This window comes from Mobula hypostoma, chromosome 19, assembly GCF_963921235.1.
Source record: "Mobula hypostoma chromosome 19, sMobHyp1.1, whole genome shotgun sequence".
Classification (NCBI taxonomy): domain Eukaryota; kingdom Metazoa; phylum Chordata; class Chondrichthyes; order Myliobatiformes; family Myliobatidae; genus Mobula; species Mobula hypostoma.
Window position 1 is genome coordinate 10499321 of NC_086115.1, and position 19600 is coordinate 10518920.

The window sequence follows — 19600 nt, forward strand, 5'->3', positions numbered from 1 at the left end:
TGGGGGTGTTGTGGACAGTGTGGAGGGCTGTCAGAGGTTACAGCGGGACATTGATAGGATGCAAAACTGGGCTGAGAAGTGGCAGATGGAGTTCAACCCGGATAAGTGTGAGGTGGTTCATTTCGGTAAGTCAAATTTGATGACAGAATGTAATATTAATGGTAAGACTCTTGGCAGTGTGGAGGATCAGAGGGATCTTGGGGTCCAAGTTCATAGGACATTCAAAGCTACTATGCAGGTTGACTCTGTGGTTAAGAAGACATATGGTGCATTGGCCTTCATCGATCGTGGGATTGGGTTTAAGAGCCGAGAGGTAAAGTTGCAGCTATATTGGACCCTGGTCAGTCCCACTTGGAGTATTTACAAGGATGTTGCCTGGATTGGGGAGCATGCCTTATGAGAATAGGTTGAGTGAACTCAGATTTTTCTCCTTGGAGCGATGGAGGATGAGAGGTGACTGGATAGAGGTGTACAAGATAATGAGAGGCATTGATTGTGTGGATAGTCAGAGGCTTTTCCCAGGGCTGAAATGGCTATTACGGGAGAGCATAAAGGTGCTCGGAAGTAGGTACAAAGGAGATGTCAGTGGTAAGTTTTGTTACACAGGGAGTGGTGAGTGTGTGGAATGGGCTGCTGGTGGCAGTGGTGGAGGTGGAAATGATAGGGTCTTTTAAGAGGCTCCTGGATAGGTACATGGAGCTTAGCAAAATAGAGGGCTATGGGGAAGCCTAGGTAGTTCTAAGGTAAGGACCTGTTCGGCACAGCTTTGTGGGCCGAAGGGCCCGTATTGTGCTGTAGGTTTTCTATGTTTCTATGTTTCTATGATTAAACAACAATTAACCAATTCTGATGCTCTAAAAATCTTGGAGACCAACAACCTCCAGCTCCCAGTACAGGCCTGAAGAGCACATTACACTTTGTCAGACACGTTGAATGACTCTGGTTATATTTGGGGAACTCTGTTCCCCTGCTGTGTGGTACTTGGGATTTAGATTGGTGTATTATTATCACATGTTCTGAGATACAGTGATAAACTTTTGTTTTGTGTGCCATCCAGACAAGACATGCCATACACTTGTACATCAAGGTAGGAAAAAGAAGAGAGAATGCAGAATATATTGCTATAGTTACAGACAAAATCATACAACAGGGAAACAGAACTTTCAGCCATTTTGGTGTATGCTGACCATGATGCCCATTTAAGCCAGTTCCACTTGCCTACATCTGGCCCATGCCCTTCTTAATCTTTCCTATCCATATACTTATCCAAATATCTTTTAAATGATGTTACCAAACCTCGCTCAATCACTTTCTCAGGCTATTCATTCCCTAGGTGAAAATAGACACCCCTCAAATTACCCTTGAATATCTCCCCTCTTGCCTTAAATCTAGTCCCTCTAGTTCTTCATACCTCAACCCTAGGAAAAAGATTGTGCACGTTGACCCTATCTATGCCACTCATGGTTTTATAGACCTCTGCTAGATCACCCCTTGTTGCCCTAGGTTCCAATGAAAAATGTCCCAACCTGCTCAGCCTCTCTCCCCCAAGTCCTACCAGCATCCTTGTAGGTGTCGTGCAGATAGACAAATAAAGTGTAAGAAATGGTGATGAGGTGGAGATGGTTGAGAGCTTCAAGTTCCTGGGTGCAAATCCCAACAACAATTTATTATGATCCAACCACATCGATGCTATGGCCAAAAAAGCTCAGTACAGCCTCTACTGGGTAAAGGAGCTTCTGTTTGAGGGGATTAGCATTCTCCCAATCCAAGTCTATTGGTGTCTGTTAACATTTATTCATTTGTTTGTTATGTGCTGTGTCGTATGTTGTGGGCGATCATGATCTTATCCATGACTAGAATTGTTCTGGGCAGATTTTTCTACAGAACTGATACAGAACTTCTTCTGGATGGTGTCTTTACAGGATGGGTGACCCCAGCCATTATTAATACCCTTCAGGGATTGTCTGCAGGCTTGAGTGGTCACATAACCAAGACTTGAGATATACACCAGCTGTTCATACGACCATCCACCACCTGCTTCCATGGCTTCACGTTACCCTGATCCAGGGCTAAGCAGATGCTACACTTTGCCCAAAGGTGACTTGCAGGCTAGTCTTACAACTCCTTCGGTAGAGATGTGTCTCCACCGGCACACCCATTATTTGAGGACTTTTTAAAAGCAAGTTTGCTGTCCATAATTCTGGTTAAAAATGAAATATCTTCTACTGCAATGGAACATTTCTTGAGATCAAAGTGTTCTGCGGTGGCTAAGATTGTAAGTTTGCGAAGGACAGTAGGTAATTTGTACTGCAGTAACATTGAAGAGCTGGATGCCGTGGACTGGCTGCCTAGTAGAACCAGCACTTGACTCACAGTGAAGCAAAACCATTGGACCATGGTGCTGTCAATCGCCAAGAGGCCGGATGTTCGGACAGACCTGCCCCTGTGATTTGAGCTTCCTTACGGGTTTGTGGATGGTATTAATCCCGTATTTCTTTGGGATTCCGGCAATCGTTACAGAAACTGTGAAAATATAGGGAAGACAGGCATGGGTTCCTCCTCATTGTTAGGTTCCCTGGTTTTTCCGTCAGCCCTTTTAAGAGCCCAAATGGTTTCCTTGGCCTTGTAGCCACTCTGTAGGAATGTTGTGCATAATTGTCTTGTTTCCTCAGGGAGACTCTCTGGGTCTGAAATAGTTTTCGCACGGTTAATCAAAGTAGAAAGAACCACTCTGTGTTGGGAATTGTGATGATGGCTGTTATTATTGAGGTATAAGTCCGTGTGAGTGGCTTTCTGATAGGTGCCATGTCTGAGGCTACCGTCCGGTTTGCATCGTTAGAATGTCCAGGAACAGGAGGCAACGAGGGTGAAGGTCCCGCTCAAAGTAAGAACTGGAATTTGATTGTAAACAAGGTGGGAGCGTGGAAACCTGATTGGATGAGGACTAACCAATCAGGAGGGACAGATTACAGGGTTGTAAATACCACTGGACTAGACGTGCCCGGGCATCATTCTTGCAGAAGGTGGAAGAGTTTGTCATCGAAAAGTTGATTATAATGAATACCTGTACCCGTCTGGAAACCCAAGAGAAGAGTATTCATCATACATGCCCAGAAAACACTCGATCCTTTTCTCTATCAGTCCACCTTTTGGATTGCACTAACCACTATGCTACTATGTCACCCCAGTGCAACAACAATAAGTCAAGATTCAAGTTTGATTATCGCCCATAAAGTGTAATTTGCATTAATAACCAACACAACCTTAGGATGTGCTGGGGGCAGCCCGCAAATGTCGCCACACATTCCGGTGCCAACATAGTATGCCCACAATGATTGGCAGAACCACACTGAACACGATAAGTAACAAAACAACAACTTCAAAACAAGTCCCGTTCCTCCCTCACCCCCACACACAAACACAGTCCTCTAACTCCCAGACAGTCTGTATTCTTTGGCCTCCAGACTCCAGTGGACCCCGATTTGGAGAGTCTACAGTCCAGCTTATTGTACTAGGAATCTGTTCAATGGCCTTATAACAATGGGGTAGAAGTAATTAGTCATAGTCATACCTTATTGATCCCGGGGGAAATTGGTTTTCGTTACAGTTGCACCATAAATAATAAATGGTAATAAAACCATAAATAGTTAAATAGTAATATGTAAATTATGCCAGTAAATTATGAAATAAGTCCAGGACCAGCCCATTGGCTCAGGGTGTCTGACCCTCCAAGGGAGGAGTTGTAAAGTTTGATGGCCACAGGCAGGAATGACTTCCTATGACACTCTGTGTTGCTTCTCGGTGGAATGAGACTCTGGCTGAATGTACTCCTGTGCCCACCCAGTACATTATGTAGTGGATGGGAGACATTGTCCAAGATGGCATGCAACTTAGACAGCATCCTCTTTTCAGACACCAACGTCAGAGAGTCCAGTTCCATCCCCACAACATCACTGGCCTTACAAATGAGTTTGTTGATTCTGTTGGTGTCTGCTACCCTCAGCCTGCTGCCCCAGCACACAACAGCAAACATGATAGCACTGGCCACCACAGACTCGTAGAACATCCTCAGCATCGTCCGGCAGATGTTAAAGGACCTCAGTCTCCTCAGGAAATAGAGACGGCTCTGACCCTTCTTGTAGACAGCCTCAGTGTTCTTAGACCAGTCCAGTTTATTGTCAATTCATATCCCCAGGTATTTGTAATCCTCCACCATGTCCACACTGACCCCCTGGATGGAAACAGGGGTCACCGGTACCTTAGCTCTCCTCAGGTCTACCACCAGCTCCTTAGGCTTTTTCACATTAAGCTGCAGATAATTCTGCTCACACCATGTGACAAAGTTTCCTACCGTAGCCCTGTACTCAGCCTCATCTCCCTTGCTGATGCATCCAACTATGGCAGAGTCATCAGAAAATTCTTGAGCCTAATGTTATGTCCTTCCATATAAATAACAACAATAAGTTGTTATTGTATCTGCCTCAAATACATCCCCAGACAATTTGCTCCACGTACAAACCATCCTCTGGTTAAAAGAGATGACCCTGAAGTTCCTATGAAGTATTTTCCCTCTCACCTAAAGCTTCTGTATGTCCTCTAGTTCTTAATCTTCCAGCCCCTGGAGAAAGACTGAGAACATTCACTCTATCTATTCACCTTGTGGTTTTATACGCCTCTATAAGATGGCACCTCTGTCTGCTACACTCCAAAGTTCAATGTTCAAATGACATTTACTATCAAAGTGCACATATATATCACCATATACAACCCTGCGATTCACTTTTACAGGCATACACAATAAATTCAAGAGACACAATAGAACCAATGAAAGACCTCACCCAACAAGAAGGACAAACAACCAATGTGCAAAAGACAAACTGTAAATTCAAAAGAATTGAGAACATGAGATGAAGAGTCCTTGAAATTGAGTCCATAGTTTGTGGGAACAGTTCAGTAATGGAGTGAGTGAAGTTATCCCCTTTGGTTGAAGAGCCGGATGGTTGAGGGGTAATAACTGTTCCAGAATCTGGTAGTGCAGGACCTGAGGCTCCTGTATCTTCTTCCTGATGATGACAGCGAGAAGAAGTGAGAAATTTTAGAGTAATGAATGCAGCCCAATCCATCATACAAAGCAGCCTCCCTCCATTGACCAACATTTAAGCCAAAGGCGTTGACAGTTCAGGTTTCGGTTTTAAAAAAATGTGAAGAGATGTGGTAATCTATAGGGATAGAGACAGGGTAAGTGCAAACAGGCTTTCTCCACTAAGGTTGGGTGAAATGTGAACTAGAGGTCAAAGTTCAAAGTAAATGTATTACTGATACATACATGTCATATATACAACACTGAAATTCATTTTCTTGTGGGCATCCTCAATAGATCTATAGAATAATAACCATTACAGAATCAACGAAAGACCACCCAACCTGGGTGTTCAACCAGAGTACAGAAAATGCAAATACAAAAAGAAATAAAGATTGATAATAAATAAATAAGCAATAAATATCAAGGAGATGAGATGAATAGTCCTTGAAAGTGAGGCCATTGGTTGTGGGAACATTTCAATGATAGGGCAAGTGAAGTTGAATGAAGTTATCCCCTTTGGTTCAAGAGCCTGATGGTTGAGGGGCAGTGACTGTTTCTGAACCTGGTGGTGTGAGTCCTGAGGCTCTGGTATCTTCTTCCTGATGGCAGCAGTGAGGAGAGAGCGTGACTTGCGTGGTAGGGCTCCTGATGATGGATGCTGCTTTCCAGTGACAGCGGTTCATGTAGATGTGCTCAATGGTTCGGAGGGCTTTACCTGTCATGTGTTAACGGTGAAAGGTGAAATACTTAAGGAGAACCTGAGGAGGAACTTCTTCACAGATAGTGGTGAGGGTGTGAACGAGCTAACTGTGGAAGTGGTAGATGTGGGTTCAATTGCAAAGTTTAAGAGACATTTGGATAGGAATGTGGATGGGAGGGTTATGGAGGGCTGTGGCCAAGGTGTGGATCAATGGCACTAGGTAGAGTAACAGTTTGGCACGGACTAGATGGGCAGAAGGGCCTGTTTCTGTACTCTAGTCCTCTGTGACTCCCTATTGCACAAGTTTCCAAGGTGCTAACAAATCTGGTTAGTATGGAGTTAATCTGTTTTGTTTTAGTTTCATAATTGCAGAGCTTGAGACACAAGTACAAAATGAATTTTAAAGCAAGTCAGAGGTTGGATTAAGGTTTATTGGAATGTTTTGGGGTATGGAGAAATGCGGTCCAGGTGTGGGTCAATGGGACTAGGCAGAATAACAGGTTAGCATTGACTGAATGGGCCGACAGGCCTCTTACTGTGCTGTAGTGCTCTGTGACCCTATGAATCTGCCAGGAATGAAGGAGGAAAACTGCCATTTGACTAACGTGGACATTAAAGTGACACTAGACAACACATTGGAGCAGAATATTCTATCTCTCACCCTGCCCCACATAGGCAGTGTCACTGTGAGAAGTACAACACGAGGAAAAGTTAGGCTGATTTACCACAGATTTTTGCTCGGTTATCTTAGACTAGCACAGCTTGGCAGTGCTAGTACAGCACTCCCCGCTTCTCTTCTCCTCTCCAGTCTGTCAGCTCCCTCTGCTGCTCTTCTTCCTTCCCTTTCTCACTTTCTCCCACGATCCACTCTCCTCTCCTATCAGATTCCTTCATCTTCAGCCCTCTATCTTTTCTACCCGTCACCTCCCAGGTTCTCACTTCATTCCCCCTCACTCAGCTCCACCTATCACCTTCCTCCTTCTTATTCTGGCTTCTTCCCCCTTCCTTTCCAGTCTCAATGAATGGTCTCGGCCCGAAACAGCGACTGTTTACTCCCCTCTAAAGGTGCTGCCTGACCCGCTGAGTTCCTTCAGCACTTTGTGTGTGTTACTCAAGATTTCCAGCATCTGCAGAATCTATTGAGTTTCTTTTTCAGAATGTTTATCTGCATTAGTTTGGCTTTCTTCAGTGTCCAGCAGCTGGGTGTGATCCAAGTAGTATTCTGTGAAAAGGAAGCAGAGCAATATCCCTGCCTTGGTTAGTCATTGTGTCTCTGTGTGGAAGAATATGATTTTATATTCAATTAAATATTCTAGCTGGAGCCTCAGTAAGGTGTCTTTGGTCTGAATGGTTGAAGAGACCTGGCGTTGTTTTTCTGATCACACACGTCCCAGCTACTCTTTGACTGTTCAGTCCGACAACAAATTCACTGTCTCACAATTGCTCTCTGAAGGGCTGTGAAGCTTTGTCAGTGTGAGAGGCAGAGGACACCGTTCCTTCATCAACAGAGGCAAAACATTCAGTAGAAGAACACACCAGTTCACTCCTAGAAACTTGAAGCTCGCAACCCTTTGATCCTAAACACTGTTGATGTGGACAGGAGCATGTAAGCTGCCTTCCTTCCAGATTCAGATTATTTATCACATGTACATCAGAAAATGTGGCAATTATGTTAACAACCAGCACATCCAAGGATAAGCTGGGACCAACCTGCAAGTGTCAGCACACATTCCAGTGGCAAAATAGGACAGCACAAACAGCCACTACATCAAGATGACAGAAAAAAAAAACCCTTTTATATTCCTCCTACCCACTTACACACCCAGACAGGCGTCCATCCTCCGGGCCTCCAATCTCAGACTTTCAGATCTTGGGCGTCCAACATTGAACTTCACATCAGGGAGATGGTTGCACGTTTGACCTTCAGCTCTCAACTTCCGGACTTGCATGGACCTCTGACCCCGTGCCTTCATGGTTCCTTCAGACCCTTCTGATTTTTTCATGCTTCGACCTTCGTCTTTCCCCTCCAGACTTCACTGGGTGCGAAACTTGGGCTTCTGCTTCAAGATTCACAAGGACCCCTGAAGCCAATGACCAGCTCTTTCATTTTGTTGACATTGAGGGGAAGTGTACCCAACAGCTGTGTATCTGCAGCCCTCTGTGGAAGTGAGGGACCCAAGGACCTCTCTGAGTGAAGGCATTTCCCCAGAGACATCCCTCCTTGTTCTAGACTCCCTGACTAGGGGAGGAGCCTCCCAATATCTATCTTGAGCCTTGGAAGAATTGGTTTCAGTGAGGTTGGATCCCCTCAAGATATCAGTTCACTGCCCTCTCCAGTAAGAGGTTCATTAAATGATGCACTTTCTCCCAATGTCCACATCACAAAACATGAGTGATCAGATTGTGCTGATGCAGGGAGAAAGAACTGAGATTACTGTTCAATTCTCTTAACTCTGAGAAGTTTGACTAGCTCTGCTCACTCTCTCCCTCTCCTTCTCCCCCTCCCCCACTCTCTCTCTCCTTCCCTCTCTCTTTCTCTCTCTCTCCCCTCTCCCTCTCCCTCTCCATCCTCCCTCCCCCTCCCACACACACATACACACTCTCACTCTCACACACTCTCACACACACACTCCCTCTCTGTGATAGACAACCTTTGAGAACCAGTCATACAAGGTGTGAACTTTTATAGAGAGATACATTATGGAAACAGGCCCTTCAGCCAAACAAATTCATTCTATTCATCAAGGAACATTTTTACCCAGATCTGACCTGAACCCATTTTATTCTCCCCACACTTTCATCACATACCCCCTGGATTCTACCACTCTTCCTCACTCTAGGGGCAACTGACAGCAGCCAATTATCCTACCAGCCCACACTGTCAAGAAAACATGCTGTCAGACCCATGTTGTCACAGTAAGAGCGTGCAGACAGTTCCTGAGGTCAGTATTGAACCCTGGTCACTAAAGCAGTGAGGCAGCGGATCTATCACTGTCCCACTGTGGTGGGAGATCTGGTGGCCGGATATACAATGGGTGCCAGTGTCCTGCCTGACAGCATCACGTGTCCTATCCGATGGATTAATGGTGGCATGATTATCTCAACCTAATGGAGAAAAATTTTCAGTGGATTTCTCAGATGCAGGGGATTTTGAGTGTGGATATTCAGACTGAAGGAGGGTGGGAACGTGGAGGACTCAGTCCGATCATCACCAAAGTATTCCATGTTTTAACTTCTATCAAGCCATATGGAAGGCTCCTGAGCCCAACTGGTCCACACTGATCAAGATCCCCATCTAAACTAGTCCCATTTGGCCCGCATCCCACTAAACCCTTCTTATTCATGCACTTCTGCAAATATTGTTCATGTACCTGTCTCAAATACTTCCTCTGTCAGCTTGTTCCATGTATGCACCATCTGGGTGAAGAAGTTCAGGTAACTTAAACCCAGTGAGTGGATACTCACAGGAACTTTGTTGTGTAGACATCAGAAAGGTTGGTTGTCCCTCCAGTGCCTCTTACTTTAAACCTGTGCTCTCTACCTCCTGATTCTCCAACCTTGGGGGGAAAAAGCCTGTGCACATTGACCGTATCCATGCCCCTTGTGATTTTATAACCTCCGTTAGATCACCCCTCAGTCTCCTGCACTCCAATGGAAAACGTCCCAACCTGCTCAAATTCTCTCCCAAACTCGGCCCTCTAGCGGGCTGCACCTAGCACATTGCTGGGTTGTGTTGTTTGTTTGTGCATTACATGTGATCAATAAATGAGTCTGAATCAAGACCTGGCAACATCCTCAGAAACCTTCTCTGCAATCTTTCCATCTTAATGCATCACATCCAATACAGGGTGACTGAAGCCGAACACAAAATACATATGGCCTCATCAATGTCTTGTATGACTGCAGCTTAACATTCCAACTTTATAGTCAATGCTCCGATTAGCAAAGGCCAGCATTGCAGAAAAGGCTTCTTTGCCACCCTGTCTGCCTGTGACACCACTTGCAGAGAATCGTGTACTTATATTCCGAGGTCCCTCTGCTCTGCAAAGCTCACCAGGGCATATAACGTCAGCTGTCCTCGAGCCCAATACTGAGATTACTTGGGATCATTGTGTTAACTGGATTATGTTTTGTTGTCTTTTAAAGTGCCAAACGACACTATTATTTCCTTCCAACAGATTGTGAATTCTCATGCACCGGGGAAAAAGGTCTGGCTTGCAGGGGTTGGACCAGCCTGGGCTGGAGGGACAACCAACCTTTCTGATACGTATGCTGCAGGGTTTCTGTAAGTATCCACTCTCCGGCCTTAAATGCTTAGGCCAATGATTGGACAGGGAGGTACGGGTACATTTAGGGACGTTAGGGAAATTTAAGATACTCTTAGTTGTAACAATGGATAGAAGAAAAATGGAGAAACATTTAAATGATTGAAATGACCAGAGGGCACAGTGTCCGAACAGAAGGACATCCCTTTACAACAGCGTTGCAGAAGAATTTCTTTAGCTACAGAGTGGTGAATTTGTGGAATTTGTCACAGGCAGTATAAATATATACTGGGTATATATTTAAAGCAGAGGTTGATAGGTTCTTGATTAGCAAAGGTGTTAAAGGTTATGAGGAAAAGGCAGGAGAATGAGGTTGAGAGGGAAAATAAATCAGCCATGATAGAATGGTGGGGCAGACTCGATGGGTCAAATGGCCTGATTCTGTTCCTATGTGCTAAGGTCTAAATGTCACAACAGCAGTATATCAAAATTAATTAATATATTAAGTTACTAGTTTATGATTATGATTATGATTATGAGGACATGCAGTCCCCTTTTATTGTCATTTAGTAATGCATGCATTAAGAAATGACAAAAATGTTTTTCCAGAATATCACAAAAACACATGACAACCCAACTTAAAAACTAACAAAAACCACATAATTATAACATATAGTTACAACAGTGCAAAGCAATACCGTAATTTGATACGAACAGACCATGGCACAGTAAAAGTCTCAGAGTCTCTCGAAAGTCCCATCATCTCGCGCAGACGGTGAACCTCCAGCGCCGCCAACTTGCCGATGCAGCATCCCGGAAGCATCCGATCACAGTCCGACTCCGAGTCCGTCCGAAAAACTCCGAGCCTCCGACCACCTATTTGACACCGACGCACCGAGCACCCTCTGTCGAACATTTCGACCCCGGCCCCGGCAACAGGCGATACGCAAAGCCGAGGATTTGGGGCCTTCCCCTCCGGAGATTCTCGATCACACAGTAGCAGCGGCAGCAAAGCGGGCATTTCAGAAGTTAATCCAGATGTTCCTCCGTGCTTCTCACAGCCGTCCTCATCAAATCCAGATTGTGCACGGCACCCCTGGTTACACATATCGATATCATTCGGAACGGCTGCGCACGCTGCGTCGTGCCGCCATCTTCTCCTCCCTCCTATAGGTTAAGAAATATAGCAATCTGATTCTTACCTGAAAGGAAAAAAAATTAGGCACCCTCAAAATATAGTTTATAGAAAGTGCAGGGAGTACAGGTACAGTTAGGGAAATTTAAGAGAATTTTAGATGTAAGAATGGATGTAAGGAAAATGAAAGGCTATGGACTGTACTGTAATACACTCAGCGGCAACTTTATTCAGCACCTCCTGTACCTAATAAAGTGGCCACTGAGTGTATATTTGTGGTCTGCTGCTGTAGCCCACCCAGTTCAAGTTTAAACATTTTCTGTGTCAGAAATGCTCTTCTGCACACCACTGTTGTTACGTGTGGTTATCTGAGTTACAGTCACCTTCCCGTCAACTTGAACCAGTCTGGCCACCCTCCTCCGACCTCTCTCAGTAACAAGGTGTTTTCATCCACAGAACTGCCACTCACTGGATCTTGTATGTTTTTTGCACCATTCTCTATAAACTCTGGAGACGGTTGTCGCGTGAAAATTCTGAGATACTCAAACCATCTCATTTGGCAACAACAATCTTCCCACGGTCAAAGTCACTTAGATCACATTTCTTCCCCATTTAGATGTTTTGTCTGTACAACAACTGAACCTCTTGACCGTGAATGCATGCTTTTATACATTGAGCTGCTGCCACGTGATTGGCTGATTGGATATTTGCATTAACAAGCAGGTGTACCTAATAAAGTGGCCACTGAGTTCCCTTGGATTTCTCCCCTCACCTTAAATCTGTTCGCTCTATTTCCCACCCAGGGGAAAAGACATTGATTATCATTTATCTATGACCCACATGATTTTACAAATGTCTTCTGTCCACACAGCTGGTTAAATACACTGGGAATGTCGGCCAAACAGGGGATGGATGTGGTGTTTCGCAATTCGTTCTTCGATCACGGATACAACCACCTGGTCGATCAGAACTTCAACCCATTGCCGGTAAGCTGGGAGAAATCTTCAGTTCGTACTGCCTTGGCTCCTGAGCAGTTAACTCATCATGTGGGTAGGATGACCAGGGGAAAAGGTAGTACTTGATTCAATTCATGACCGTCACCACCCATCTTTTCTCCTGAAACTTGTGTAGTGACCATAGGGAGTCAGGGTAACACTGTGATTAGTATTACACCATTACAGCACCAACTACCCAGTCTCACTTCCCACCACTCTCTGTGACGAGGTTGCATGTTCTCCCTGTTGGCTGTGTGGGTTTCCTCTGGGTGCTTTAGTTTCCTCCCACATTCCAAAAGAAATATGAGTTTGGGATAGTGAGTTGTGGGCATGCTATATAGGTGTTGGAAGTATGGTGATATTCGTGGGCTGCCTCCAATACATCCTTGAGGTGTTTTGGTTATTGATGCAAACAGCCCATTTCACTCCATGTTTCAATGTACGTGTGACAAATAAAGCTCATCTTCTAGAAGTTTTCCCTTCAGCAGCGAATCAGTCGCCTCAGCACAGCTCCAGACACCTACGGTTGATCCTCATCTCCGGGGCTGTCTGTGTGGAGTTGGCATGTTCTCCCTTTTGGGGTTCCTTCAGGAGCTCCGATTTCCTCCCACCCCTCCACTGAACACCTGCGGGTTGGTGGGTTAGCTGACCACCGTAAATTGTCCTCCCATCGTGTGTGTGAGAGTGGTGAGATCTGGAGGAAATGAGGAGGAAAAGAAAATGGATGACTGTAGGGTTAGTGTAATAGAATCATCAACATAGTTCAGCTTCCGTTTACGAGTATGTGGATGGGTAGTGGAATCTGTAGGGAGCTGTTGGAAATGCTGAGAAAGTAGAAAGCATAAGTGGAGACGAAACCCTTTCTTCAACCATTCCATGGCACCGATCTGGTACACTAATTGAAACCTCCTTCCCTACAAGTACAACCTTGCTCCTCTGAACCTCATGCACTCCTCCTGTGAGATGTTCACCGTCACTGTGAATCAGTCAGGAAAACTCTGCTTCCCGCAGACCTTGGGCTCTGCAGATGTAAGTTGCCGATTATATCAAAACAAACGTTGGTGCACAGCTGGAGAGCGCACCTGTCGACCAGATATGCCACAATGGGAATCTACCTTGGCGCTTTGATTTCCTACTTTATTGCAGTGCTGTGACCAGTTGCTTTATGACCAGGGGTGTAAAAGCTGTATACGTGTCCTTTGGCAGCTAGATCACCTCCAATTTTGTTTAAAAGCAACCTTTCTCTTCAAAAGTTCTGCATGCCTTGTGTAAGACTCACCGCAGTACAAAGATAACCCAATCGTGTGTGGACTTTACTGTCTCTTACACTACTAAGATTAACAAGGTTTTATAAACTCAGTGAAATTCTTCCCCTTTTCCTTGTCCAGCTCAAGTTGTTATTGGGAAACCAGAAATAAAATATAGAGTGTACATGTGGCTGCAGGTGATGAGTTCAAAATTCAAAGTAAATGTATTATCGAAGTACATATATGTCACCACATACAACCCTGGAATTCATTTTCTTGCAGAAGTTCACAGTAAATCAATTAAATCATAGAAACATAGAAAACCTACAGCACAGTACAGGCCCTTCGGCCCACAATGCTGTGCCGAACATGTACTTGTAGAAATTACCTAGGGTTACCCATAGCCCCCTATTTTTCAAAGCTCCATGTACTCATCCAGGAGTCTCTTAAAAGACCCTATCGTATCTGCCTCCCCCACCGTCGCTGGTAGCCCATTCCACACACTCGACACTCTCTGCGTAAAAATCTTACCCCTGACATCTCCTCTGTACCTACTTCCAAGCACCTTAACACTGTGCCCTCTATGTGCTAGCCATTTCAGCCCTGGGAAAAAGCCTCTGACTATCCACACGATCAATGCCTCTCATCATCTTATACACCTCTATCAGGTCACCTCTCATCCTCCGTCGTTCCAAGTGGAAAAAGCTGAGTTCACTCAACCTATTCCCATAAGGGACACTCCCTAATACAGGCAACATCCTTGTAAATCTCCTCTGCACCCTTTCTATGGTTTCCACATCCTTCCAGCAGAGGGGTGACCAGAACTGAGCACAGTACTCCAAGTGGGGTCTGACCTGCGTCCTATAGTGCTGCAACATTACCTCTCGGCTCCTAAACTCAGTCCCATGATTGATGAAGGCCAATGCACCGTATGCTTTCCAAACCACAAGGTCAACCTGTGCAGCAGCTTTGAGTGTCCTGTGGACTCAGACCACAATATCCCTCTGATCCTCCACACTGCCAAGAGTCTTACCATTAATACTATATTCTACCATCATATTTGACCTATCAGAATGAACCACCTCACACTTATCTGGGTTGAACTCCATCTGCCATTTCTCAGCCCAGTTTTGCAACCTATCGATGTCCCGCTGTAACTTCTGACAGCCCTCCACACTATCCACAACACCCCCAAACTTTGTGTCATCAGCAAATCAATATTTGGGAAATTAAAATGTCCAACCACGACAACTCCATTATTATTACACCTTTGCAGAATCTGTCTCCCCATCTGCTCCTCGATGTCCCTGTTACTATTGGGTGGTCTATGAAAAACACCCAGTGGAGTTATTGACCCCTTCCTGTTTCTAACTTCCACCCACAGAGACTCAGTAGGCACCCCCTCCATGACTTCCTCCTTTTCTGCAGCCGTGACACTATCTCTGATCAGCAGTGCCACGCCCCCACCTCTTTTGCCTCCCTCCCTGTCCTTTCTGAAACATCTAAAGCCTGGCCCTCGAAGTAACCATTCCTGCCCCTGCACCATCCAAGTCTCCGTAGCATCATAGTCACAACATCATAGCTCCAAGTGCTGATCCAAGCTCTAAGCTCATCCGCTTTGTTCATAATACTCCTTGCATTAAAATAGACACATCTCAGACCACGGACTGAGTGCATCCCTTCTCTATCACCTGCCTATCCTCCCTTTTGCACTGTCTCCAAGCTTACTCAATTTGTGAGCCAACTGCCCCTTCCTCCGTCCCTTTAGTTCGGTTCCCACCCCCAGCAATTATAATTTAAACTCTCCCCAATAGCCTTAGCAAACCTCCCTGCCAGGATATTGGTCCTATTTGGATTCAAGAGTAAACCGTCCTTTTTGTACAGGCCACGTCTGTCCCAGAAGAGATCCCAATGATCCAAAAATCTGAATCCCTGCCCCCTGCTCCAATCCCTCAGCCACACATTTATCCTCCACTTCACTCTATTCCTATACTCACTGTCACATGGCACAGGCAGTAATCCCGAGATTACTACCTTTGAGATCCTGCTTCTCAACTTTCTTCCTAACTCCCTGTAGTCTGTTTTCAGGACTTCCTCCCTTTTCCTACCTATGTCGTTGGTACCAATATGTACCACGACCTCCAGCTGTTCTCCTTCCCACTTCAGGATATCATGGACGTGATCAGAAACATCCCAGATCCTGGCACCTGGGAGGCAAACTACCACCCGTGTTTCTTTCCTGCGTCCACAGAATCGCCTGTCTGACCCCCTAATTATAGAGTCCCCTATCCCTGCTGCCATCCTCTTCCTTTCCCTACCCTTCTGAGCCACAGGGCCAGACTCTGTGCCAGAGACACGGCCACTGTTGCTTCCCCCAGGTAGGCCATTCCCCCACCCGCCAACAGTACTCAAGCAGGACTACTTATTGTAAAGGGGAACAGCCACTGGGGTTACTCTGTCATATCTGACTCTTGCCCTTCCCTCTCCTGACTGTTACCCACTTATCTGTCTCCCAAGACCCCGGTGTGACCACTTGCCTATAGCTCCTCTCTATCACCTCCTCGCTGTCCCTGACCAGACGAAGGTCATCGGGCTGCATCTCCAGTTCCCTAACCCCATCCCTAACGAGGTGCAGCTCGATGTACCTGGCGCAGATGTGGCCGTCCGGGAGGCTGGGAGCCTCCCGGATGTCCCACATGTGACACCAAGCACAGAACACCTGCCTCACACACATACTTCCTGTTTCTATTCTTCACAAGTAACTGACCTCGCTTCGACCCGTTATCGCCTGAGCCCCATTGAGCCAGAGCCCTCCTACTCCGTCTCCCTCTACTCTGTCACCTGCTCCTCTGACATCCACTCTGTAAAGCTATCTCTTTTTAAACTCTTCTTGCTGTCCTAACTCACTGACATCCATGTGATTACACTGTTGTGCCGTGATCAAAAATCAATTTTAAAAACTACACATTAACAAAATGGACAAACAGCCATTGGTGAAAGACAACAAGAAAACTGAAATAATAATAATAGATGGGTATGTATAAAATACTATTGAGAACAGGGGTTTGCAGAGTCTTTGAAAATGAGTCCTTAGACTGTGAAATCAATTGGGACCTCAGTGTTGGGATGAGTGAAGTTGCCCACTTTGTTTCCGGAGCCTGATGGTTGAAGGGCAATAACCGTTCCTCAGTCCGGTGGTGTGCGACCTGAGGCTCCTGTATCCCCTTCCTGATGGCAGCAGTGAGAAGAGAGGATGGTGGAGGTTCTTGATGATGGATGCTGCTTTCCTGCGATAACACTCCTTGTAAATGTGCACAGTTGTGAGGAGGGCTTTATCCATGATAGACTGGGCTATGTCTGCTACCTTTTGTAGGCTTTTCTGTTCAAGGGCACTGGTGTTCCCATACAGACCGTGATGTAACCAGTCAATATACCCTACACCACACATCTATAGAAGTTTGTCAAGGTTTTAGATGATACGTTAGATCTTTGCAAACTTCTAAGAAAGTAGAGGCACTGCTGTGCCTTCTTTATAATGGCACACAAGCTGGACCCAGGACTGATGCTTCAAAATGATAACCTCCGTTCCCTTCCCTTCCTCAGATGTGACAGATATTCACCCACCCTTCCCCCAGCCTGACAGCACAAACAAAGTTTAGAATTATGTCTGCAGTTTCCAGACAGTAGAATTGGGGGGCTTGAGGAGAGTTGGGTGGTAGGGGAAATTTGGAAAGGTAGGGGAGAGTTAGGAGGCGAGGTCATTTGGGAGGCTGGGGAGAACTGGACAGTTGAGGGACAGATGGGAAGGTAGGGGAAATTTTGGAGGGTGAGGGAGATTGGAAGATTGAAGGAAATTTGGATGGGTGAAAGGCTGGGGGAAGAGGGGAGAGGTGGTGGAGATTGGAAGATTGAGGGAGAGGTGGGAGGGTGGGGAAGATTTAGGAGCTGGGGAGAGTTGTGGGTGGGGGGAAGTTGGGGGTGGGAGAGTTGATATGGTGGGGGAAGGTGGGAAGGTGGGGGGAATTGGAGGTTGGGGATGTTGGAGGGTGGATGAGAGTTGGGGTGTGGGGAGAGTTAGGGTGAGGGGAGATTTGGGGTTTGGGGACAGATGGGGGCAGAAAAGAGTTTGGAGGGTGGGGGAGTTGAAGTGGGAGAGAGTTAGGGGTTGGGGGTGTTGGGGGTGGGGGAAGAATTGGGTGGGGAGATTTGGGAATGGGGAGAGGTGGGAAGGTGGGGAGGGTTTGGGGGAGGGGAGATTTGGGGATTTGGGAGAGATGGGGTTTGGAGGAGAATTGGGAGGTGGGGGAGAGTTGTGGGTGGGGAGAGTTAGGGGTGGGGGAGATGGAAGGGTGGGGTAGTTGCGATGGGAAGAGTTGGGGTGGGGGAGGTGAGAGGGTGGGGTAGGTTGAATGGGAGAGAATTGGGGTGGTGGGAAGAGTTGGGGTGGGGAAGCTGGGGTGGTGGGGAGGGTTGGGGTGTGAGAGAGTTGGGGGTGGGGGAGAGTTGGGCTGGTGAGGAGAGATGGGGTGGGGGAGCTGGGATGGAAGAGAGTTGGGGGTTGGGGAGAGTTGGGCGGGTAGGGGTATGTGGGGGGGGGTTGAGGAGAGTTGTTAGGGTTGAAAGGGTGGGAGAGAACTGGGAGAGGCAGCAAGGCTTTCACATGTATTGGTGGTTTACATCGGGTATCCTGCCAAAGCTACACAACGCGCTCCTTTCCTCCTTCACTCGTAACAAGGGGGATGTCATTCGGGTTTATTTATTTATCACGTGTACATTGAAATATACGGTGAGATGTGTCAACCAACATACATCAAAGTTGCTGGTGAACGCAGCAGGCCAGGCAGCATCTATAGGAAGAGGCGCAGTCGACGTTTCAGGCCGAGACCCTTCGTCAGGAACTGAACGTGAAGCAACTGTGTGAGATTTTCACTGCAATTGACAACAATGATTGCAGAAAAGTACGACTGCAATTTTGAAAGGATGCATAGGTCGAGGGCATATTTGCAGGATGGTTTGAGTGCTTACAAAGAACTGTATGATAGGAAAATGCGCGAGGCTAAGCAGTCAAGCATACTGTCGTTTTTCAAGCCCACATCAGCCACAGCAGACGATGAACCCTTACTCACTCTTCCTTCAGTTAGTCCTGACGAAGGGTCTCGGCCTGAAACGTCGACTGCGCCTCTTCCTATAGATGCTGCCTGGCCTGCTGCGTTCACCAGCAACTTTGATGTATGTTGCTTGAATTTCCAGCATCTGCAGAATTCCTTTTGTTTGGTGAGATGTGTCGTTTGCGTTAACAACCAACAAAGTCTGAGATATGGTGGAGGTGGCCCGCAGGAGTCACCACACATTCCGGAGAAAACATGCTCACTGTGTTGATCAGAATGGCACAGACAGTGGCGACAACAAAACTAACAAGACAATAGCTGCGAAACAAGCCCCTTTCCCGCCGCCCATCCTCCCACCCGCTCACTCAGACACACAGACAGGCCTCCAGACATCCTTGACCCCAGACTCTCAGACACTGGGCCTTCAGCCTCTCCACCCTGATACTAGCTCACTCTATGGGAGCTCTTGGGCAAGAGGATGCCCAAATTTGTTACGAATAAATGCTGGGACATCTTGGTGTTGAGTAACAGACAAAGGCACTGGGGGAACTCAGCAGCTCAGGCAGCATCCGAAGAGGGAAATGAATAGTCCCATTTTGGTTCAAGACCCTTTATTGATACTGGGAAGAAATAGGGGCGATAGTTGGTATGAAAAGGTGGGGGGAAGGTGTTGAGCAAGAATTGGTGAGTGATAGCTAGATCCAGGTGAGCAAAGGGAAGGTAATGGGCAGTTGTGGGGTGGAGGAGAGTGGGAATGAAGCGAGAATCTGAGAGGTGGTAGGAAGAATGATGAAGATGGATCCTGATAAAAGTGGAAGGTAGAGCATGAGATAAAGGAAGGTGGGAAGGGGGCCATGGGCAGATGGAGAGGACAGGGGAAAGAGATGAGACGATGGGGAGCAGGGTGATAGAAAAAATAAATAACGTGGGGGTTGGGACATAGGGGAGTGGTTCCTGGATGTTTGGGAATTTGATGTTCGAGCCATTAGGTTGGAGACGGCCCAGATGGATTATGAAGTGCTGCTCCTCTACTTTGCACTTAACTCCAACCGAGCTGTGGAGGATGC

The 19600-nt window shown here is 46.5% G+C and overlaps 1 protein-coding gene across 1 annotated transcript in view; it reads left to right on the top strand.

Annotated features, from left to right (window-relative positions):
- hpse2 (heparanase 2) overlaps positions 1–19600 on the top strand; it is a 480230-nt gene that overhangs the window by 279848 nt on the left and 180782 nt on the right. Inside the window, exons 8-9 of the mRNA XM_063072085.1 lie at positions 9962–10068; positions 12055–12169. Coding sequence (XP_062928155.1) covers positions 9962–10068; positions 12055–12169 — 222 coding nt within the window. The remainder of the gene's footprint in view (positions 1–9961; positions 10069–12054; positions 12170–19600) is intronic.